The following is a 25,219-nucleotide window of genomic DNA, read 5'->3' as shown; positions in this document are numbered from 1 at the left end:
AACTAGTAATGTAGCAGAATAAGTATAGCAACAGCAATTGTCTATATATCATATATCAAATACCTTTGGAAAGCCTTTAAAATAATTGACCAGCAGAACATGCATGATATGTAAAATAGTGCAACTACTGTACTCATATACCCTTGACTCAAGAATGGCCCTTTTCTAAATGGGAGGGTCATTTTGTTTGATCAACTCATGGTTTCATAAAAAGTAATTATGCAAAGGATAAGGGTAGAAGGAGTTATCTGCAGAACCAGAAAAATAAGTGGAAGTAATCTTAGTAATCAACAAGATGTCAGAAATCATAACCAGATGGTTTCATTCTCACATCATAGTAATTTCATATACAATGATTTTTCATATAAAATTTAAAAACAGAATATACCATTTATTTTTATTTTTTTAAAGGATATAGATATTTTTAAATTTTTTTAATTTATTCATTTTAGATAGGAGAGAGAGTGAGAGAGAGAGACAGAGAGAGAGAAGGGGGGAGGAGCAGGAAGCATCAACTCCCATATGTGCCTTGACCAGACAAGTGCAGGGTTTCGAACCGGCGACCTCAGTGTTCCAGGACGACACTTTACCCACTGCGCCACCACAGGTCAGGCTAGAATATACCATTTAAATCTATGATGTTTGCTTAATTAATATATTTCTTGGTTTCTGGTGAATCAGAATAAGGTCTTACAATAGCTGTCTTTTTTTTTTTTTTTTTTTAAGTCTTTATTTATTTATTTATTTCAGAGACAGAAAGTGAGTCAGAGTGAGGGATAGACAGGGACAGACAGACAGGAACGGAGAGAGATGAGAAGCATCAATCATTAGTTTTCCATTGCGCTTGCAACACCTTAGTTGTTCATTAATTGCTTTCTCATATGTGCCTTGACCGCGAGTCTTCAGCAGACCGAGTAACTCCTTGTTGGACCCAGCGACCTTGGGTTCAAGCTGGTAGACTTTTGCTCAAACCAGATGAGCCCACGCTCAAGCTGGCGACCTTGAGGTCTCGAACCTGGGTCCTCTGCATCCCAGTCCGATGCTCTATCCACTGCGCCACCGCCTGGTCAGGCAATAGCTGTCTTTAATATTAAATTAAACCTTTATATCATCATGAAGATCTAAAGTTGGTAGAATAGAGCATGCTCACTCTTGCAATCAGAAGTGGAAGTCCTTCAAGTGTGTTTTTCTTTTTCAAGACTGTTTTGGTTATTTGGAGTCCCTTGCATTTCCTTATGAACTCTAGAAACAGCTTGTCAAATTCTACAAAAAAGGCAAGTTATAATCTTCATAAGGACTGCAATGAATCTGTAGGTCAGTTTGTGAGTTTGCCAACTTAAAAATATTAAGTCTTCAGATCCATAAACATGGGATGTCTTGTCATTGAATTACATTTAATTTCTTAATGTTCTGTAGTTTTCACAGTATAAGTTTCGCACTTTTGTTAAATTTACTCCCAAATATTTTATTCTGTTTAAGTAAATAAAATTTCTTAATCTATTGTCAGATTGTTTATTGCTATTTTTGTAGAAATACAATTGATTTTTGTAGATTGATCTTGTACACTACATTGTTGCTGAACTCATTCATTAGCTTTAATTTTTTCTTTAGTGAAATCCTTAGAATTTTGGAGGTTGTCATCTACAAACAGAGATAGTTTTAACTTCCTTTTTAAATCTAAATGCCTTTTATTTCTCTTTCTTGATTGACTTTGGAAAGTCCAGTACAATGTTGAATACAAAGTGGCAAGAGTAGACACCTTCATCTGGTTCCTGATCTTAGGAGAAAAACTTTGAGTCAACATTAAATATGATGTAAGTTGTAAAGTTTCTGTAGACACCTTTTATCAAGTTGAGAATATCCCTTCTATTCCTAGATGTTGAGGAGTTTTGTCATGAAAGGATGCTGAACTTTGTAAAATTGTTTTTCTGTCTTTATTGAGATAATTGTATGGTTTTTCCCCCTCTTTTCCATATTAAAATGGTGTATCCCATTGCCTGGTTTTTGTATGTTTATTCAACCTTGCATTCCTGAGATAAATATCACTTGGTTATGTTGTAAAATCCTCTTTATATATTGGTTTACTAGCATTTTGTTCAGAATTTTTGCATCTATATTCATAAGAGATATTGTGTAGTCTTCTTTTCTTTCCATATCTTTGTCTAGTCTTGGTATCAGCATATTACTAGTTTCCTAGTTTGAGTTGGGAAGTTTTCCCTTCTCTTCTATTTTTTGGAAGAGTTTATAAAGGATTGGTGTTAATTCTTCTTAAGATATTTGGTAGATTCACCAATGTATCTATCTGGTCCTAGACTTTTCTTTGTGGAAAGTTGTTTTTTGTTTGTTTGTTTGTTTTGTTTTTAATTTAGACAATTAATTTTAACAGGGTGACTGACATTGGTCAACTGGAGTACATAGATTTAGAGAAAACATCTCCACATTGTTTGGACATTTGATTACGTGAAAAGTTTGAGTTACTATTAATCTATTTCCTTTTTTAGAGCCATTCAGTTTTTCTATTTCTTCTTGAGTCTACTCTTGTGTCTTTCTAGCTTTGTGTCCATTTTATCAAAGTTATCTATTTGGTTGGTTTACTATTATTTGCAGTGTTCCATTAAAATATTTTTTATTTCTGTAAGATTGGTAGTAATGTCCTTTCATTCTTAATTTTAGTAACTTGGGTCTTCTTTTCCCTTGATCAATCAATATAAGGTTAGTCAATTTTGTTGATCTTTCAAAGTATCAACTGTTGGTTTTGTTGATTTTTCTCGTTTTTCTATTCTTTTTTTTTTTTTTTTTTGTACTTTTCTGAAGCTGGAAACAGGAAGAGACAGTCAGACAGACTCCCGCATGCACTCAACCGGGATCCACCCGGCACGCCCACCAGGGGGCGACGCTCTGCCCACCAGGGGGCGATGCTCTGCCCCTCCCCGGCGTCGCTCTGTTGCGACCAGAGCCACTCTAGCGCCTGGGGCAGAGGCCGAGGAGCCATCCCCAGCGCCCGGACCATCTTTGCTCCAATGGAGCCTCGGCTGCGGGAGGGGAAGAGAGAGACAGAGAGGAAGGAGAGGGGGAGGGGTGGAGAAGCAGATGGGCACTTCTCCTGTGTGCCCTGGCTGGGAATCGAACCTGGGACTTCTGCACGCCAGGCCAATGCTCTACCATTGAGCCAACCGGCCAGGGCCTGTTTTTCTATTCTTAATTTCATTAATTTCTGTACTAATTTTTATTATCTCTTTCCTTATTCTTTCTTTAGGTTTAGTTTGCTCTTTTTAAATAATGGCTTAAGATGAAAGACTAGGTTATTGATTTTTTTTTTTAAATATAAGTATTTATAGCTATAAATTTCCCTCTGAGCACTTCTGTAGATGCTTCCATAAACTTTGGTATGTTGTCTTTTCATTATTTATCTTAAAATATTTTCTAATTTCCATTTTGATTTCTTTATTGAATCATTGGTTCTTTAAGGCTGTGTTGCTTAATTTCCATATTTTCCCAAATTTCTTTTAGTTATTAATTTTTAATTACATTCCATTGTGGCCACAAATATACTTTGTAATTTTTAATTATTTAGGTGTATCAAGATTTACTTTGTGACAACATATGGTCTATCCTAGAAAATGTTCTATGTGAATTTGAGAAATAGGCATTCTGCTGTTATTGGTAGACATGTTCTATAGGTCAGTGGTTTTCAACCTTTTTTCACTTGGGGACCAGTGATTGAGCTGACCAGAAATGGAAACACACAACAAATAAAGTTGTGTCTTATTGCGCATAACAATGCAACATGGTACAAGCTAGTACTTGATTTCTGAACTCCAAATGTACAATGTATTGAATACTACATACATTTGTCTGAATATTTTTTGCTTTGCACGGTAAAAAAAAGGTTGTTTGAACAAGCTTACAAGTTCCAGAGATACCTAAGACAATCTCAATAGTATTTTCATCAATGATAGAGGAAGATAAGTGGCAATCACCCCGATCATAAGTGAATTCAACTAAGATCACTGGGTCCATAATTTTCATATAACATCAGTGTGGTTAACTCTTAAGCAGACCAGCTCAAAATTTCTGCCAGACTAGCAGCATTCAGCGGACCAGCAGTTGAAAAACACTATTAAAGATGTCTGTTAGGTCTGAGTGACTTATAGTGTTGTTCAAATCTTCTATCTATTTGTTGATCTTCTGCTTAGTTGTTCTATGCATTACTGAAAGTGGGGTATTAAAGCTTATAACTATTATTGTTCAAATTCTAATTTCTTCCTTCAATTCTTTCAGTGTTTGTATTCAGGGTCCATATATATGTGTAAATATATTTTCCTGATAGATTGACAAAATGTCCCTCTTTATCTCTAGTAAATATTTTGTTTTAAAATGCATTTTGTCACTCCAGCTTTCTTATGATCACTGTTTACATGATATATATTTTTTCATACTTTTACCTTTGACCTCTTTGTGTCTTTTAATCTTAAGTGTATCTTCTGTAGAAAGCATGTCATTGGAGCTTGATTTTATATTCAGCCTGACAATCTGTATCTTTAGATTGTTTAAAGTATTCACATTTAATGTTATTATTGACATGTTGGATTTACATCACCATTTTACATACAGTTCATATAGTTTTCTATATATATGTTCTATTTGTTCTCTTTTTACTGGCTTCATTTGCATCAACTGAATATTTGCTAGTATAATATTTTAATTGCTTTAATAATTTTTTCACCATATTCTCGAGTTATTTTCTTAGTGATTGCTTTAAGGGTTGTAGTATACATCTTATCAGAATCTACTTCATATTTACACTAACTTAATTCCAATGAAATATGAAAATGTTCCTAAATAGCTCTAGTCCCTGTTCCTCTTTTTTGCACAATTGTTTTATGTATTACATCCACATATGTTACAGACCTAACAATACATTATTATTTTTTAAAATGCTTATTTATTCTTAGATACTTGTGCAGAGCTGATTTCAGAGTTTAGGAATGCACCAGAATCATGAAATAATGATCCTTTCTTGGAAGGCTAAAAGAGCAAACCCTCAAGAAAGATTGCCATCTTTTAAAAGAGTTGTATAAAAATAAAAACCAGGTAGCAGATAAATTGTGATCAGAGACAATAACATGAGAAAACACCCAAGTACATAATACATAGGTGGAGGGAGAACACTTATCCTTCTGGAACCATTACTATTGTCAACATAGAGAAGAGGCACTGTCCTAGAAGGTTAATTTAGTTAATGAGACACAGAAGCAACTGTGAGGTGGTGAAAGTGAGCCAAATTACCTATACAGAAGGGAGGAAGAATAAATTATTTTATATACATTGTACAATTATGAGAACATTTTTGAGAGCCTGACTATAACATAGTCTTTGAGGATTATGTCATGGGACTTCCTAAGAAAGATGTACTGTACTTTTTTTTTTTTTTTTTTCATTTTTCTGAAGCTGGAAACAGGGAGAGACAGTCAAACAGACTCCCGCATGCGCCCGACCGGGATCCACCCGGCACGCCCACCAGGGGCGACGCTCTGCCCACCAGGGGGCGATGCTCTGCCCATCCTGGGCGTCGCCATGTTGCGACCAGAGCCACTCTAGCGCCTGAGGCAGAGGCCACAGAGCCATCCCCAGCGCCCGGGCCATCTTTGCTCCAATGGAGCCTTGGCTGCGGGAGGGGAAGAGAGAGACAGAGAGGAAAGCGCGGCGGAGGGGTGGAGAAGCAAATGGGCGCTTCTCCTGTGTGCCCTGGCCGGGAATCGAACCCGGGTCCTCCGCACACTAGGCCGACGCTCTACCGCTGAGCCAACCGGCCAGGGCTGTACTGTACTTTTTGTATTCTAAAAATAAGACTTTTGGGATGCAACTCAAAATATGTTTACTTTATAGTAACTCCAAGATATCAAATATCTATTTTTTATTATAATTATTATTCATAGTAAAAGTTATCCCAGTGTATACAATAATAAAAATGGACTTACTTCTGTGGGAAAGGAACTGATATCATTAAATGATAAGTTAAGATATATCAGTTGAAAAGCCAAAGGTTTTAAGTCTGGACAATTCAGGATAAAAAAGCCCTAAAATAAAGTGACATGAGATAAGAGGTTAATGATTAAGAATGCACAAAATACTTTATACAAGATTTTAAAATTCACATATTCTGAGTGACAATGATTGACACAAAATACTAACAAGCCCATACTCATCTTCCATTTGTGCAAATTAGTTTGTTATGATAATAATTTCTTAAATATGTAAAAGATAGAAACATTAGTATTTGTGCATGTAATAAGTATAGTGATGTGTGTGAGACAAGCATTTTAAAAATGAGCAAACATATTATTGAGTCTTCACTACTTGTTGAAATATGAATAATTATATATATTTTATCTTTAATTTTCCTTTTCACTACCTGGGTTTTTTCATGTCTACTTCTGAGGCAAAATAGTAATAAGCCAGAAAAATTCCTTGGCAAATGGGACGGCAAACTGACCCAGAGAGCTGCCAACTGGCCTCAGCCAGCACCTTGACTCACCTGCCTCCTTCTCCCTTGCACCACCACTCCCTTAAGCATTCAGCAATGACTAATGACTCCCTACCTTAGCACGGACCAATCAGTAGAGACCATGACCCTGAAAGGACACACCTGGAAAGCTGATAAATATTTTATAGAGATCTTCTAGAGATCTCCCCTAATATTCCTGCCTTTAGAAAACAGATAAAAACTCCTAGGGCAAAGGACTCAGTGCATGCTCTCTCTCTCTCTCTCTCTCTCTCTCTCTCTCTGAAGCAACTAGTGCCTTCCCCCCTTCTTTCCTCAGGCATGTATCTTTGCTTTTCTTTCTCCTAAGCTCTAAAGGTTTCCAGGACACTTAGCGACTAGGGAAGCAGCTCTTCTGGAGCACTGAGCCTGTCTCCAACAACCCTTCCCTTGCCACTATAACCTGTTTTCTGAGTTCACATAGCTCAGCTGGCTCACTTCTGCTGCCCCTGTGACTTTCTTTCAACAATATGGATGACCTGGAGATTATTATGCTAAATTAAATAAGCCAGGCAGAGAAAGACAAATACCATACAATCTTATTTATATGTAGAATATTTTTAATTTTTTTATTCAGTGAGAGAAGGGGAGGCAGAGAGACAGACTTCCACATGTACCCTGACCGAGATCCACCTGGCAAACCCACTCCAGGGGGCAATGCTCTGTCCATCTGGAGTGTTGCTCTGTTGCTCAGCAACAAGCTCTTAGCGCCTGAGGTGGAAGCCATGAAGCCATCCTCAGTGCCCAGGGCCAACTTGCTCCAATCGAGCCATGGCTGCAAGAGGAGAAAAGAGAGAGAGAGAAGAGGGGGAGGGTTGAGGAAGCAGATGGGTGCTTCTCCTGTGTGCCCTGACTGGGAATTGAACCTAGGACATCCACACACCAGGCCAACACTCTACCACTGAGCCAACCAGCCAGGCTCTTACTAATGTGTTTTAATACATTGATTTTATTATATAAAACTCTTTATTTCAAGAATAATATCACTTGGTCATTAAAAATTTTTTTTTAATTTAGAAAATTAAATTTAGCAGGGTGACATTGGTCAATTTGGGCAAACATCTCCACATAATTTGAACAGTCAATTATGTTGTATACCCATCACCCAAAGTCAAATCATCCTCTGTCACCTTATATTTGTCCCTCTTCATACCCCTTCCCCTCCCCCCTCACCCCCCTTTCCCCTCCCCCTGGTAACCACTGCACTCTTATCTGTGTCCATGAGTCTCAATTGTGAATCCCACCTATGTATGGAATCATACAGCTTTTAGCTTTTTCTGATTTACTTATTTCACGAGGTATAATGTTAATCAAGGTCCATCCATGTTGTTGTAAATGATACTATGTCATCCTTTCTTATGGCTGAGTAGTATTCTATTGTATATATGTACCACACCCTCTTTATCCAATCCTCTATTGAAGGGTATGTTGGGTCGTTTCCATGTCTTTGCCACTGTGAATAATGCTGTAATGAACATGAGGCTGCATGTGTCTTTACGTACCAGTGTTTTGGGGGTATATACCCAGTAGAGGGATTGCTGGGGCATAAGGTAGTTCTACTCTTTATTTTTTGAGGAACCACCATACTTTCTTCCATACTTTCAACATATGGTTGTACAACATAGTGGGTGTACTAATTTATATATTCACCAACAGTGAATGAGGGTTCCTTTTTCTCCACAGGCTCTCCAACACTTGTTATGACTTGTCTTGTTGATAAAAGCTAATCTAACAAGTGTGAAGTGGTATCTCATTGGTAGTTTTGATTTACATTTCTCTATTAGATAGTGAAGATGAGCAGCTTTTCATATATCTATTGGCTATTTGTATTTCTTCTTGGGAGATGTGTCTGTTCATGTCCTCTATCCATTTTTTTTTTTTTTTTTTTTTGCTTGTTTGTTGCTGAGTTTTGTGAGTTCTATGTATATTTTGGATATTAACCCCTTATCTGAGCTGTTGTTTGCAAATATCATCTCCCATTTGGTTGGCTGTCTGTTTTGTTGTCAGTTTCTTTTGCTGTGTAGAAGCTTCTTAGTTTGATAAAGTCCCATTCATTTATTTTTGCCTTTACTTCCCTTGCCTTTGGGGTCAAATTCATAAAATGTTCTCTATGGCTAAGGTCCATGAGTCTGGTTCCTATGCTTTCTTCTATGTAATTTATAGTTTCAGATCTTATATTTAGGTCTTTGATCCATTTTCAATTAATTTTTGTGCAAGGGGACTAACTGTAGTCAAATTTCATTCCTTTGCATGTGGCTTTCCAATTTCCCCAGCACCATTTATTGAAGAGGCTTTCTTTTCTCCATTGTGTGTTTTTGGCTCCTTTATCAAAGATGATTTGCCCATAAATATGTGGTTTTATTTTGGGGCTCTTGATTCTGTTCCATTGGTCTCTGTGTCTACCTTTCTGCCAATACCACACTGTTTTGATTATTGTGGCTCTGTAGTATAATTTAATGTCAGGTGTTGTAATGCCTCCAGCTTCATATTTCCCCCTCAGGATTACTTTGGTTATTCGGGTTTTTTTCTGGTTCCATGATTTTTTGTTTCATTACTTTAAAAATTACATTGAAATTTTTATGGAAATTGCATTAAATTTGAATATTGCTTTGGGTAATATGGCCATTTTAACTATAATTACTCTTCCTACCCAAGAACATGAGATATTTTTCCATTTCATTATGTCTTTTTCAATTTTCTTTAATAATACTTTGTAGTTTTCAAGGTTCTTTACATTCTTTGTTTTGTTTATCCCTAGGTATAATATCTTCTTTGTTGCAACTGTAAAAGGGATTATTATTTTTTTTAGTTCATTTCCTGAAGTTTCATTGTTGGCATATATTAAAGCAATAGGCTTCTGTATATTAATTTTGTATCCTGTGACCTTACTGTATTGGTTTGTTGTTTCTAATAGTTTTTCTTGGAGTCTTTGGGGTGTTCTATATACAGGATCATGTTATCTGCAAAAAGTAAAACCTTTACTTCTTTTTTCCCAATATGAGTGCCTTTTATTTATTTTTCTTGCCTGACTGCTCTGTCTAGAACTTCCAGTACTATGTTGACTAGGAGTGGAGAGAGTGGGCAACCTTGTCTTGTTCCTGATTTTAGAGGAAAAGCTTTCAGTTTTTTTACTATTTAGTACGATGTTAGCTGATGTTTTGTCATACATAGCCTTTATTATGTTGAGGTACTTCCTTTCTATACCCATTTTTTTTTTTTCATTTTTCCAAAGCTGGAAACGGGGAGGCAGTCAGACAGACTCCCGCATGTGCCCGACCGGGATCCACCAGCATGCCCACCAGGGGGCGATGTTCTGCCCCTCTGGGGCGTCGCTCTGTTGCATCCAGAGCCATTCTAGCACCTGAGGCAGAGGCCACAGAGCCATCCCCAACGCCCAGGCCATCTTTGCTCCAATGGAGCCTCGGCTGCGGGAGGGGAAGAGAGAGACAGAGAGGAAGGAGAGGGGGAGAGGTGGAGAAGCAGATGGGTGCCTCTCCTATGTGCCCTGGCCGGGAATCGAACCCGGGACTCCTGCACACCAGGCCGATGCTCTACTGCTGAGCCAACCAGCCAGGGCCTCTATACCCATTTTATTAAGCGTTTTAAACCTAAAAGGATGTTGTATTTTATCAAATGACTTCTCTGCATCTACTGATAGGATCATATGGTTTTTGTTATTTATTTTCTTCATATGGTGTATTACATTAATCATTTTACGTATGTTGAGCCATCCTTGTGCTTCTGGGATCAATCCCACTTGATCGTGATGTATTATTATTATTATTTTTAATTTCTTTCTTTTTTTTTATTCATTTTAGAGAGGAGAGGGAGAGACAAAGAGAGAGAGAGAGGAGAGAGAGAGAGAGAGAGAAGGGGAGAGGAGCTAGAAGCATCAACTCCCATATGTGCCTTGATCAGGCAAGCCCAGGGTTTCGAACCAGCGACCTCAGCATTTCCAGGTTGACGTTTTATCCACTGTGCCTCCACAGGTCAGGCTGATGTATTATTTTTTTAATGTCTTGTTGTACTCGATTTGCTAGTATTTTGTTTAGGATTTTTGTATCTGTAATCATTAGAGATACTGGTCTGTAGTTTTCTTTTTTTGTATTGTTCTTGCCAGGTTTTGATATGAGGGTTATGTTGGCCTTATAAAATGTGTTTGAAAGTTATTGCTTCTTCTTCAATTTTTTTTTTTTTTTTGTATTTTTCTAAAGCTGGAAACGGGGAGAGACAGTCAGACAGACTCCCACATGTGCCCGACCGGGATCCACCCGGCACGCCCACCAGGGGGCGACGCTCTGCCCACCAGGGGGCGATTCTCTGCCCCTCTGGGGCACCGTTCTGTTGTGACCAGAGCCACTCCAGCGCCTGGGGCAGAGGCCAAGGAGCCATCCCCAGCGCCCGGGCCATCTTTGCTCCAATGGAGCCTCGCTGCGGGAGGGGAAGAGAGAGACAGAGAGGAAGGAGAAGGGGAGGGGTGGAGAAGCAGATGGGTGCTTCTCCTGTGTGCCCTGGCCAAGAATCGAACCCGGGACTTCTGCACGCCAGGCCAACGCTCTACCACTGAGCCAACCAGCCAGGGCCTTCTTCAATATTTTGAAAGACTTTGAGAAGGATAGGAACCAAATCTTCTATGAATGTTTGGTAGAATTCACTAGTGTAGCCATCTGGTCCTGGACTTTTGTTTTGGGGGAGGATTTTGATAGTTGTTTCCATTTCTTCCCGGCTTATGGGTCTATTTAGGCTTTCCACTCCTTCATGACTCAGTCTAAGAAGATTGTCTAGTTCTAGGAATTTATACAATTCTTCTAAGTTGTTGAATTTGGTGGCACATAGTTTTGAATAGTATTCTAGAATGATCCTTTGTATATCTATGATATCTGTGATAATTTCTCCTCCTTCATTTCAGATTTTGTTTATATGAGTCCTTTGTCTTTTTTCCTTATTGAGTCTTGACAGAGATTTGTCAATTTTATTGATCTTTTCAAAGAACCAGCTCTTTGTTGTATTAATTTTTTCTATAGTTTTTCTGTTCTCTCATTTATTTCTGCTTTAATTTTTATTTCCTTTTTTCTGCTGGTTTTGGGATGCCTTTGTTCTTTTTTATCCCTAGTTCCTTAAAATATGACATTAAGTTGTTTACTTGGGCTCTCTCTTGTTTTTTGATATAAGCCTGTAATGATATGAACTTCCCTCTTATTACTGCTTTTGCTGCATCTCAGAAATTCTGATATGTCGTGTTGTCATTTTTGTTTGTGTATATGTCTTTTGATCTCTGCTTTTACTACTTTTTTGATCCAGTAATTTTTTTAAAGTATGTTGTTTAATTTCCACATTTTTGTGGGTTTACTTTTTTGCAGTTAAATTCTAATTTCAAAGCCTTATGGTCAGAGAATATGCTTGGTATAATTCTGATATTTCTAAATTTGTTGATGGTAGTTTTATGGCCCAATGTACAGTCAATTCTTGAGAATGTTCTATATACACTGGAGAAAATTGTATACTCTGACATCCTGGGATGAAATGTCCTGAGATGAGATGTCTATTTGTTCTAGTGTTTCATTTAAGGCCAATATTTCTTTATTGATTTTCTGTTTGGATGAACGACCTAGAACCATCAATGGTGTGTTGAGATCTCCAAGTATGATTGTATTTTTTGTCAGTTTTTATTTTTAGATCAGTTAGTAGATGTCTTATATTTTTGGTGCTTCCTGGTTTGGTGCATATATATTAAGAAGTATTATGTCTTCTTGATATAATGTCCCCTTTTCATTATAAAATGGCTATCTTTGTCTCTGGTTACCTTTGTTGTCTTGTAGTCAGCATTGTCAGATATGAATATGGTTACACCTGCTTTTCTTTGGATATTATTTGCTTAGAGAATCATTTTCCAACCTTTCACTTTGAATCTATTTTTATCCTTATAGCTTAGATGTGTCTCTTAAAGGCAGTATATGGTTGTGTTTTGCTTTTTGATCCAATCAGCTACTCTGTGCCTCTTTATTGGTGAATTCAATCCATTTACATTTAGTGTAATTATTGACATTTGAGGATTTCCTATTGCCATTTTATATATTGCTTTTTGGTAGTTCTGTGTCTTGTTCAGTTCTTCTCTTTTGTTTTTCTGTTATTTGTTTTTGTTTGGTGGTATTCCATATTTATTTCCTCTGTTTCTTCTTTTTTTAAGCTATGTGTTTCAGTAGTGACATTTTGGGGGGTGGTTACCATTAGGTTATTAAAAGAAAAATTATCATATTTACTCAAGTCCATTATCTCATGAGTGCTTCTGCACTCCTTCCTTCTTTACTACTGCTGATCTTTGTCCTCTTCCTTTTTATGTTATTGTCACAGATTATCCTTGTTTTTATTGTGATCTTGTTGGTGCTTTTACTTGTAGTTTTGTTCTGTTTTGTTCCTTGTATTTGGTCAGATAACCCCCTTTAGTGTTTCCTGTACTAAAGGCTTTCTGGTGATAAATTCCCTCAGTTCTCTAAGTCTGTAAATGTTTTTATTTCACCTTCATATTTGAAGGATAGCTCTGATGGATATAGTATTCTTGGCTGGTAGTTCTCTCTTTCAGTACTTTAACTAGTAGGGTCCACTCTCTTCTGGCTTGTAAAGTTTCTGCTTAGAAATCTGATGATAATCTAATGGGCCTTCTTTATAAGTTACATTGTTTTCCCTAGCTGCCTTGAGAATTCTTTCTTTGTCATCGATTTGTGATCATTTCATTACAATGTGCCTCGGAGCAGGTCTGTTTGGGTTGAGGTAACTTGGTGTTCTGTTTCCTTCTTGGATTCGAGGCTCTAACTCTTTCCACAGGCTTGGAAAGTTCTCATTGATTATTTGTTTGAATATGCTCTCCATTCCCTTTTCCTCCTCTTCTTCTTCTAATATACCCATTATTCTTATAGTGCTCTTTCTGATAGAGTCAGACTATTTCTTTTTTTTTTATTTAATTCATGAGCCTCTCTCTTCTTTTCTCTGTAGTATCTCTAGGTGCCTCTCTTCAGTGTCACGAATTCTCTCCTATATCTGGCCTATTCTATTAGCTTAGCTTGCAATCTCACTTTTCAGTTCATGTACTGAGTTCTTCGTCTCTGTTTAGTTTTTTTTTATAGTTTCCATTTCCTTGGTGAAGTACTCTTTTTTGTTCCTTAATTTGTTTTCAGAGCTCCTTAAATTGCCTTTCAGTGTTTTCTTATATCTCATTGAGTATGTTTAGAACTTCAATTTTGAATTCTCTGTCATTTATCTTTAAGGTTTTCATGTAATTGAGATGTTTTTCTGGAGATTTTTCATCATCTATCTGAGCTACATCTCTGTCTTATGTATCTGTGATATTTGATTTATTTTTTCTTTGATGGAATTTGAGAGTGGTATTGTTAATAACACTAACAAGAGATAATAAAAATAAAAATGGAAGAAATACATTGGAAAATTAAAATTCTGTAAATAACGATAAGTAGAACAAAAACTATAGAAAACAAGGAGCAGGAACTGAGAAAAAATGAAAAAAAGAAAAAATGAAATAAAAAACAAACAAAGCACTACAAAAATATGAGTCTAAATGTATAACAATTTGAAATAAAAGTAAGTTCATATGGGGGGGAAGGAAGGAGAAGAAAAGGGAAGAGAGAGAAAAACAGTAAAAGAGAAAGTGTCAGAAATGGAACCCTCACAAAAAAAAAACAAGAATAAAAAATATAACAACTAAAGATAATGAAGTTCAAATGAGAAAAAGAGAATGAAGAAAAAGGAAAGAAGGAAAAATGTATTTTCCAGTTTTAAGAGGTTACTTTTCCCTTTTCCCAGCAGGTGTACTACAAGTTTTGACTCTGTGAGGTTCTTGGACAGAGTTCTGCTGAGGCATCACTGTTTTAATGATGTAGGCAGGGCCACAGTTGCATTGGAGGGAGGGATTTGTTTGTTAGGGCTTTGCAATATTATGGTTCTAGCAATGGCAGTCTCAGGTCTCTGTGTGCCTCTCCCCACATCTCAACAGAGCAGGGGATCAAACACTGGGCAGCTTTGCCTCTCACAGGAGAGAATGGCACAGAGACTTTGGGGGATCCATTATTGCCACTGTTCACACAGCAAGGGGAGCAATGCAGGACTTGGGAGGCTGCAGGAGATGCAGCCTGGTCCTTCCTCTAATGCCACTCAAAGTGTGGCCCGTGGGTAGGGCAGGGGCTGTGTGCCAGGAGCCAAAGGCACCCAGGCTCCCCCACCCCTCAACCCAAGCTTTGGGAGCAGGACTGGCACACCTCCATACCACACAGGCCAAACTCCATGGGTCAAGCATGGGCAGACCCAGCATGCCTCAGCGCCGTGAAGGCTGATCTCCCCAGGCTATTCACATGCAGATCTCAGGAGCACACCACAGGTTGTGTGCATGCCCAGCACCTGCAATGGCAAGTGGAGCCCAGTAATGCAGGCAGACCTTGGGAACTGGCATGCTCCTGCTCTTGGTTGTGCACTTGCCTTAATTCAGCTCCTTCCCCTCTGCTCCTCAGTCTCTTTTCTTCTCGTGGCTTTGAAACAAAACTCATGCTAAAAGTGCCTTCCCCCCTCAGATCAGTGAAGAAAGAGAAAAACTTGGTCCTTCAACTTCTGGCTTCCAGGAGCAGATCCTATCTTCCACCCACCTTCTCACCCAATCAAACCTTTGCCCATTGGGTGTGTGGATATTTCAGGTACACCTGGGGCTCCTTCTCTGCATTATAGCTATTCAATTTGTTGAAATTTCAAGGGGAGAAATTGGGAGTATCTCTCATGCCACCATTTTTCTGATATCAGTCCAATTCTCCCTGGTCATTATTTTAATATTTTTTTGGATTCAATTTGCTAGTATTTTTCTGAGAATTTTTTCATCTATATTCATAAGGAATATTGGTCTGGTTTTCTTGTGGTGTCTTTTTCTTTGGTATCTGGGTTACACTGACAACATAGAATGTGTTAGAGGTTGTGACAGTTTGATTTATAAGAAAGATATATTTGGTCACTCTTATATATAGCTATTTGATCTTCAGCTATGGTTCTCGGATCATAGCACCCCAAACCTTTGGAGTTCGCTGGGCAATAAGAGCAATGGATGCATCTTTTATTATAATACTTAGTCTCTTGTCTTCAGGTCCTGAAATTGTTTCAGAGCTATAAAGATAAGATAGATGTCTCATTATTTATAATAAAGCCCTTTTCTACCGCAACTGAGTTTATGTTAACAGGTGACTTTTGGAAATCATCTAAGAATGGAAACTGGTTGCCAGAACTAACCATGTGATTAGAGAGTTGGAACTTCCAGTCCCTACTCTCTCAGCTTCCAGCAGCGGAGAGGCATTAGAAATTTAGTTTAATCACCAATGGCCAATGAATTAAGCAATTATGCCTATGGAATGAACCTTTCCTAAAAATCTAAAGGACAGAGTTGGAGAGATTCCAAGTTAGTGAACACAGAGAAATTGGGGAAATTGGTGCCTGGAGAAGGCATGCAAGCTCTGCACCCTTTTCTCATATCTTTATGTACCTCTTCATTTGGCTATTGATTTGTATTCTTTAATATTTTGTAATAACCCAGTAATCTAGTAAGTAAACAGGTTTTTTGAGTTATCTGAGTCATTTTAGTAATTAATCAAATCCAAAAAAAAGGCATTGTGGGAACCTCAGATTTATAGCTTAGTCATTTAGAAATACAGGCAACAAACTGGGCTTGTGACTGGTGTCTAAAATGGAAGGCAGTCTTGTGGGACTGAGGGCTTTCCCTGTGGAAACTGATGTTATTTCTGAATAGACAGTGTCAGAATTGAGTTAAATTGTAGGACATGATACCTGGCATAAGAATTGCTTGGTGGTAAGGATTCTCCCTGGGCAAATACACACAGTGGGACTGGGTCCAGAATACTGTTAGAGGTGTTGCCTTTTCTTTTAGTTTTCTGAAAGAGTTTAAGAAGTACAGGTATTCATTTTTCTTAAAAATTTTAAATCACAATTAACTTGTGAAGCCATCTAGTCCTGGACTCTTCTTTGTTGGGAGCTTTTTGATTATTTATTCAATCTCTTTATTTTAGGTCTGCTCAGATTTCTATTTGTTGTTGAGTCAGTCTTGGTAATATGTGTTTTCTAGAAATTATTCTAGTTCATCTACAGCACTTAATTTGTTGGTATATAATTATTTATAATATTCTCTCCATTTTCATTTGATTTGTTTTTCTATTTTCTTTCTTTTTATTTCTTAGTCTAGCTGAACACTTGCTGATTTTATTGATCTTTTCAAAGAACTTTTAGTTTTGTTGATTCTCTCTACTGCTTTTCCATCTCTATTTTCTATTTATTTATTTCTGTTCTAATTTTTATTATTTCCTTCTTTCTTTTAGTTTCAGGTTTAGCTTGCTCTTTTATTTAAATTACATATGATATAAAGTTATTCATTAATTTTATATCTTTCTTTTCCACATATTCCTCCATACATACCCATAGCCTCCCCCAACATCATCTACACATTTGTAATTTGTTAAGATCAATAATTTGCTTTTAAAGGACAGTTTTGTTGGATATAGAATTCTTGGTTGAGAGATTGCTTTCCTTTCATCATTTTAAAAATGTCATCCCATTCCATTCTGTCTTTCACGGTTTCTAATGACAAACTGATTATTAATTTTGAGGATGCCTTACACATGAGAAATCATCCTCTCTTGCTGCTTTCAAGTTTGTCTCTGGCTTTTGGCTTTTGACAATTCATAATTTGTCTTAGTTGGACTTTTTTGAGTTTATCCTTCTTTGAGTTTGTTGAGCTTATTGGATGTATAGATTTATTTCTTTAATCAAATTTGTGAAAGTTTTGACCATTGTTTCTTCAAATACTATTTATGCCCTTTCCTCTTTCCACTTTTTTGGGGGACTTCAATTATCTATATGTCAGAACATTTAATGGTGTCTCACAGGTGTCTTAAGCTCTGTTCATTTTTCTCTACTCTTTTTTTCTTTCAGTTCATCATACATAATAATTTCAATTAGCCTATCTTCCAGTTCTTTAATTCTTCCTTACACCTGTTCAAATCTACTAAATCTATATTTGAATCTTCCAGTGAGATTTTTATTTCAGTAATAGTATTTTTGAGCTCCAGAATTTATTTATTTATTTATTTATTTATTTATTTATTTATTTATTGTTCATTGAGAGAGAGACTCCTGCATGTGCCCTGACCAGGATCCACCTGGCAAGCCCAGTAGGGGGGCGATGCTCTGCCCATCTGGGGCATTGCTCTATTGCTCAGCAACTGAGCTTTTCTTAGCACCTGAGTGGAGCCATTTTCTGTTCCCTGGGTCAACTCACTCTAATCAAGCCATGGCTGCAGGAGGGGGAGACAGAGGGAAATGAGAAGGGGAGGGGTAGAGAAACAGATAGGCACTTTTCCTGTGTGCCCAGAAATTGAATCTGGGACATCCACATGCTGGGCTGACATTCTACCACTGAGCCAACTGGCCAGGGCCTAGAATTTATTTTTGGTTCCTTTTTGTAATTTTTATCTCTTTATTAATAATCCCTGATTACATACCAGTCTCCTGGTTTTCTTTGGCTTTTTGTTCATAATTTGCTTTATCTATTTGAGCTTACTTAAGACAATTGATTTCAAGATTGTCCAAGTATGACCAATATCTATGGTTGGTTGGGTAATTTCTGTTCATTTGTTCTGTGAATAAAACATATTTATTTTTCTTTGCATAGTCTATAATTTTTTTGTTGAAAACTGCAGTAATTCTAAAAGTCAGATTCTTCCCTCTTTTCAGGGTTTGTCTTTGTTGCTTTTTGTGGTCTGTAGCTGCTGGTTTGTTTAGTGACTTTTCTAAACTATTTTTGTAATGTCTGTATTCTTTTTTCATGTGTTCTCTTTAAAATATCTGATTTGTTAGCTTGTGTTCAGTTAGTGTTTTGGTAGAGATTTCTTTGAACACAAGAAGAAAGAGAGAGAAAACAATATTTTTGTCATATTTTTTTCAGATTGTCTCTATGCAATGACATTCTTCAATGCATACATAAGCCATTTAAAACTCTGCCTTAGTCCTTGCTTTCCACTTGTGCTGCACCAAGTGATCAACAGAGCTGAAAACTTAGGGTATTCTCAGGTATCTTGAGAAGCCATCATATCCTGGGCATGCCTCTGGCTTTCCCCAGTATACAAAGGCATTTTAGAAAGTCCTAATTGCCCAAAGAAACTCTCCATGCAACTTTTCCTATTTTTGAAATTTTGAGTGAGTTTGAGCTTATTTCAAAATAAAATTTAATATAAAAGATTATAAATTTTGAGGCCAAAGAGTTCTAGGTTCAAATCCAAGCTCTGCCACTTGTTTGCTGTGTGATCTCATGCAAGTTACTTTTATTGGGCTTCAGTGCTCTCATCTATAAAATAAAGATTACAATACCTACTTGGTGAATTATAAGTTTTAAGAGTAACATTTGCTCTGCACATAGCGAGTGCTTAATAAATGGTTATCATTACTACTGTTACTCCTCATACTGGGCTTGTATTTAGTGAAAAGCTAAACTAGTGCTATAGTAGTCAGAAAGAACAAAGATTTTTTTTTTTTACAGAGACAGAGAGTCAGAGAGAGGGATAGACAGGGACAGACAGACAGGAACGGAGAGATGAGAAGCATCAATCATTAGTTTTTCATTGTGCATTGCGACACCTTAGTTGTTCATTGATTGCTTTCTCATATGTGCCTTGACCACGGACCTTCAGCAGACCAAGTAACCCCTTGCTTGAGCCAGCAACCTTGGGTCCAAGCTGGTGAGCTTTTGCTCAAACCAGATGAGCCTGCACTCAAGCTGGTGACCTTGGGGTCTCAAACCTGGGTCCTCGGCATCCCAGTCCGACACTCTATCTACTGTGCCACCGCCCAGTCAGGCCAAAGATTTTTGATAACTTAAAAATATAATAATTCTGGTTCCCACTTTTAAAAAAAACCATACAAGGTCATGAAAAAAGCAATATAATTGCTTTAATTATGAACATTTTAAAAGCTAGAATGCAGGCAAATAGGACAGATATGTTTAGAGATGCAATCTTAATGTGTTTCTGGGAAATCTCTATTGTAAGAAGAAAGGTCCCTTAATACTATGCAAACTGACCTACGTGATGAAGCCTAAAGCAAAAATAATCGAGAATACACCAAAATATGTCATTAAAAAGATCTAGCATACCTTAAGATTAAGTGCATTTCTTCCATATATTTGACAGTTTACTATTGCCAGGTTGGTCATGGCTATTATCGTTTCATATTGTGTTGCTGCAATAGTTTTAAAACCTTCACCACGAATACCTTCTGCCTCTGGCTCAACAAGTTTTTTAGATTTAATGAGACCTAAATAAAAAAAACAATACATGAAAAAATGTGTCATCACTTAGAGTAAAATTTGAAAGGAAAAAAATCTCAAATAACACAGGAGTGAACCAACCAGAGATCATCTAACTTTAATTTATCATGTTCCTTGTGGATTTCACTATCTAACAAAAACAGCCTGTGCTGGTGGTAGAAATATATAACCCACCACTTTCAATCCACAGGAGTTGTGCCGCAAGAACAAGATGACTAAATTGTAAAGGGAATGACCACCTCCTGGAGAATATGGAGTATTTTCCAGTGTGGAGGTGATACCACCCCAGGGAGACATACAAACACACAGATCAATGTAATAGACTAGAGAGCCCAGAAATAAATCCACGTCTTTGTGGTCAATTAATATTTGAAAAAGGAGGCAAGAACATAAAATGGCATAAAGATAGTCGATTCAATAAATGGTGTTGGGAAAATTGGACTGGTATGTGCAAAAAGAGAAAAAAGAAAAAGAAAGAAACTAGACCACCTCCTTACACCACACACAAAAATAAACTCAAGATAGATCAAAGATTTAACTGTTAGACTTGAAACCATAAAAATTCTAGAAGAAAACATAGGCAATAAAACTTTGGACATTTCTCATAGCAGAGAAAAACAAATGGAACTACATCAAATGAAAACTTTTGCACAGCAAAGAAAACCATCAACAAAATGAAAATACAGCCACTGTATGGGAGAACATATTCATCAATATAGCTAATAAGGGCTTAATATCCAAAATTTACAAGGAACTTATAAAACTCAACACCAAGAAAACAAACAATCTGATTTTAAAGTAAGCAAAAGACCTGAATAGACACTTCTCCAAAGAGTATATACAAATGGCCAATAGAGATATGAAAAGATGTTCAACATCACTAATCATCAGAGAAATGCAAATTAAAACCACAATGAGATATTACCTATATCAACAAATAAGTGTTAGTGAGGGCATGGAGAAAAAGGAACCCTTGAGTATTGTTGGTGGAAATACAGATTGGTGCAGCCACTATAAAAATAGTGTGGAGTTACCTCCAAAAATTTTTTTTCGTGGAACTGCCTCATGACCCAGCAATTCTATTTCTCAGAATATAGTCAAAGGAACCTGAAACATCCATTTGAAAGAATATATGTGCCTTTATGTTCATTGAAGCGTTGAAATTGCCAAGATTTGGAAGCAGCCAAAGTGCCCATCAGTAGATGAGTGGGTAAAAATGCTATAGTACATTTACACAATGGAATACAACTCAGCTCTTAAAAAGAAGGAAATGTTTCCTTTTGTGGTGGCATGGATGGACATAGAGATTATTATGCTAAGTGAAATAAGCCAGTCAAAGATAAATGCCATTTAATTTCACTTACATGTAGCATCTAATGAATAAAATAAACTAACAAATAAAATAGAAACAGACTCATAGATACAGAGAATAGACTGACAGCTGTCAGAGGAGAAGGGTTTGGGGGCTGGGTGAAAAAGAAGAAGGTATTAGGCAAAGATAAAATAAATCATAGACACTGACAATAGTGTGTATTTACAGGAGAGAAAGAGGGGTGTGGGAGGTAGAAAAGGGTAGAGGAGGGAGAAATGATGATAGGAGATTTGACTTGCAGTGGTGAACACGCAGTGCAGTGTATACATGATGTGTTATGAAATGGTACACCTAAAACCTAGGTAATGTTATTAACCAATGCCAGCCAAATTAAGTCAATTTTTTAAAAAATTTAAAAAGAGAAATATGTATCTGTAAATTCTAATATCTAGAACTCCTGTGGATGTGTTTCTACTGCTTACTGTTCCTGCTATTTTACATTTATTCTCTTTGAATGCCTGGTGATTGTGTATTGTTTACTATACATTGTTTTTGTAAAATTTTTATAGGTCTATAATAATGCAATCTTTCTTAAAAAATAAGTTTTCATTTGTTTCTGCTAGGCAGCTAAGGTTAAAACAACAGCTGGCACATGGCAAGTAGCTCTCATTACTGCATGTCTATCCGCCCCATCCAGGTTAAGAAAACTGCAGCTCTTATGTTTCCAACAGCAGTACAAAGTTTTGTTTATAGTCAATACTTAAAAAATAATTGCTGAGTAAATGGCTTAACAAACTGAAAATAAGGTGAGACATATGTGTGAAATCACACACATAACAGACACACACAATCATGAGTACTTTAAGAGAAGGATAATTTTACATACATTTTTTAAAAGAATGACATAAACCTAGCATTTACCTTTATATAGGCTTGGCTTGCTTTGCCTTGAAACACTTCTTCGATTTTCATTTTCTGTTACTTGAATTTCTAAGAAAAAGAAAAACATGGGGCAATCTCTGGATACATGTGAAAATTTATGTTGAAGCTGTTATAATTGTTCATCTTGTTCTAATTTTTATTTATTGATTTTAGTGAGAGAAGGGAGAGAAAGACAGGAAAATCGATCTGTTTTTGTATGTGCCCTGACCAGGCATCGAACTGGCAAAACAACCTCTGGGCTTTGGGACAAGGCTAAACCAACCGAGCTATCTGGTCAGATTGCTCATCTTTTAATGAATTAGAATTATCCATGGCAATCTGCCCATAAAGGAACCCATTAGCATTGACATTTGGCTTCCACAGTTCATCTAGATTACCTTCTGAATGATTTTTCATTCTCACTGCTCCTTTATATTAGATTTTCTAATCCTTTGAACTCCCTTATCTGATTTCCACCACCATCATTAGGGTGGAATACTCAGTTTGGCCTCAGCATACCTGCAAGGTCAGGACTTTCTGTTACTGCATTCTGGCCCATATATTAAATGTATAGGCAAAAAGCAATCCCATCATTCCACTGTGCTAGCCCAGGAAGGGGTACCATTTGCTTTCATGCCTTTCTTTTTTCCTTTGTTCTACTTGTCCCCATTATTACAGACCATGTTCGGAATGGATGTACCTATTGCAGACTGTCTTCCAGGTTTTCTTGGTAGAATTGGTTTTGGTATGAAAATACTACCAGGAAAATGGCTAACAGTTAGTTGCACTGTTGTAGCTTGTTGAAAACGGCCAGGCTGATGTTTTTTTGCTTGAACAGGCATAATTCTTGGGAGAGGGCTTGGCATTGCTGCCCTCAAATCTCTCAGAGGGTGCTTCAAAGTATCGGTCCTAGATGATAAAGGTAACTCAAGGTGAAGTCCCTTGACTTTGGGAGTGGTAACTGGGGAAGGAGAGCTTAAAGGTTTGGAGAAGTGTGAGAACGGTGAGGAGAGAATCAGAATGTCAGTTAGCCTGGTATCATCAGAATTTTTTTTTATTTTTGAAGCCCCTTTTTTTGATTTTCTTGATCTTCCCATTTGGTTTGTTTCTTTTCCAAAAACTCGACTGGAAGCTGACTGAAAACTTGGAAAAAATATGGAACCAGTAGCAGTCTCTGGAATGTTCCAATCAATAGTCTTAGAAGATTTGGGAACTGTTGCAATAGTAACCACCTTTTCTTGTACATGTTGACTGAGAGAGAGATTTTGGATATTGACAGTGGTTTGTGGTTGCTTTTTTGAAACATCAGGAAAACTAGTTTTTTCTCTTTCAATAAAAGTGGTTTCATCTTGAGCAAACTTTGCATGTGGTGGCTCAATTTGATCAGTCTTGGCTAAACCAGAAAAAGAAAAAAAAGCACAATTAAATTATATTTATGATGGTTTCAGGGACAAAACTATAATATCTTAACATTCATAACTTTTTCATAATTTTTCTTTACTCACCCTTCTCTTACCTTCTAAAAATATTACTGTACATACTCACTGAGCTATCAGAACTTTTGTTTAACTGGCTAAGATAAAGTTTTAATGACTAATTGGAGAAGTGAAGAGGCTAAACTGTATTACATTTATGAAGGGTAGGAAGCTTACTCCTAAAAAATAAAACAGAATTGATGGAGAAAACAGTAGATTATAAAAGAGATTTTTGAAAAAAATGGTTGCAATATGGATTAATAAAAAAATTCTGGCAATATGGATGGGGAAAATAATTTGATGAATGTTTGCTATTTATCATCATCTCTTTCTTATTTGAAACTTGTTGAGCAAAGATTACATTTATTTTCAATGCCAGATGTCAGACCAAGGTATCTTATGAACATAACATTCTGACACTGGCTAAAAGGTTCACACGTTCTTCAAGGAAAAATAGGGTTAGGTTCCTGCAGGCCTCTGATCTCAACATTATCAACAACCATTCAACACATAATCTTGTTTTACATGTGTTTCTATTTTAAAGAGACCTTATTTAACATATATTGTTGACTTATTAACACTGAACGCATGGCCAACAACACTAATCCATGCCTAAAGGTAGCTCATCTAACACACTTATTTTTCTCTGTAAGGCACATCACAGCCTTCTTGTGCTTAAGAAGACTAAACAGCACTTAAGCATTATGCTTGGGGGACATGTTAGGCAGCAAAATCATCAACAAAAAGAAAAAATACTGTACTCAAAAACAATGGCACTAAAGAGACTGGGAAAAGTGCACTTGTTTACAGTATGAGAGCTGACACAGAAGGCAGAACACATCCTGTTCAACCTCAGCTGGAACATGTTTACACTGCCCTCAACGTCTCCAGAATAACTGAGAACTACCACATATATACACCATATGTATACCCCTCTCCTGCATAGTTTCACCTATTATTAAAAGGAGTAAAAAAAAAAGCCTATATACTGCTCTGTAGTGTTCTTCATCATATATTGTTGAGTTAAAAAGAAAAAAAAACACAGAACAATACTGATTTAAAGGTTACAAATAAATTTTAGCAGTTAGGTAAATTCATACCTACAGAATTCAGTGAGAATCAACTGTACTTGTACAATTAAACTTAATGCTATTATCTTACAACATTTGTCAGTTACTGGCTATTAATGTCTTTAAATATTGTGATTTTGAGTTGTGCAGGTTGAGACCTTTCTATGAAAAAATAGTTAATAACATCTGATTAATATACATACTTATATGGACTTTCTTCTTATACAAAGACACCTTAGGGAGCTTTGGAGGTAAAGGTCTTCGAAGAAGTAGTGGGTGGTTTTGCATTTTAATTAATGAGTTCTGCTTTTCACAGCAATTAGTTGAGACTTGAAAAGCTTTTGAATATGTTTGAATTGTTGCTGAATTTATTTGAATCTAGATTACATCTTAATGAAAATCATTGTTAATACTATTCTGAATCCAAGCAGAATTCCTATTAAAAAAAAAAGAGGGTAAGAAAATAATTCTTTAAAACTTTTAGAGAGAATCTAGTTAAAAACTTAGGTTTATAATTAATAC

General features: G+C 36.7%; 1 protein-coding gene across 1 annotated transcript in view; it reads right to left on the bottom strand.

The window, feature by feature from the left end:
• Positions 1-25,219, bottom strand: part of LRRC63 (leucine rich repeat containing 63) — a 40,904-nt gene that overhangs the window by 14,957 nt on the left and 728 nt on the right. The window contains exons 2-6 of the mRNA XM_066235590.1: positions 24,901-25,133; positions 22,853-23,545; positions 22,153-22,221; positions 19,746-19,906; positions 5,982-6,080 (exon numbers count right to left, since the gene is read on the bottom strand). Of these exons, the coding sequence (XP_066091687.1) occupies positions 5,982-6,080; positions 19,746-19,906; positions 22,153-22,221; positions 22,853-23,545; positions 24,901-24,985 (1,107 nt within the window). The 5' untranslated portion in view covers positions 24,986-25,133. The remainder of the gene's footprint in view (positions 1-5,981; positions 6,081-19,745; positions 19,907-22,152; positions 22,222-22,852; positions 23,546-24,900; positions 25,134-25,219) is intronic.

Source organism: Saccopteryx bilineata, chromosome 6, assembly GCF_036850765.1.
Source record: "Saccopteryx bilineata isolate mSacBil1 chromosome 6, mSacBil1_pri_phased_curated, whole genome shotgun sequence".
Taxonomy (NCBI): domain Eukaryota; kingdom Metazoa; phylum Chordata; class Mammalia; order Chiroptera; family Emballonuridae; genus Saccopteryx; species Saccopteryx bilineata.
Note: the sequence above shows the minus strand (reverse complement) of the source record. Positions and strands in the feature narration are given on the sequence as shown.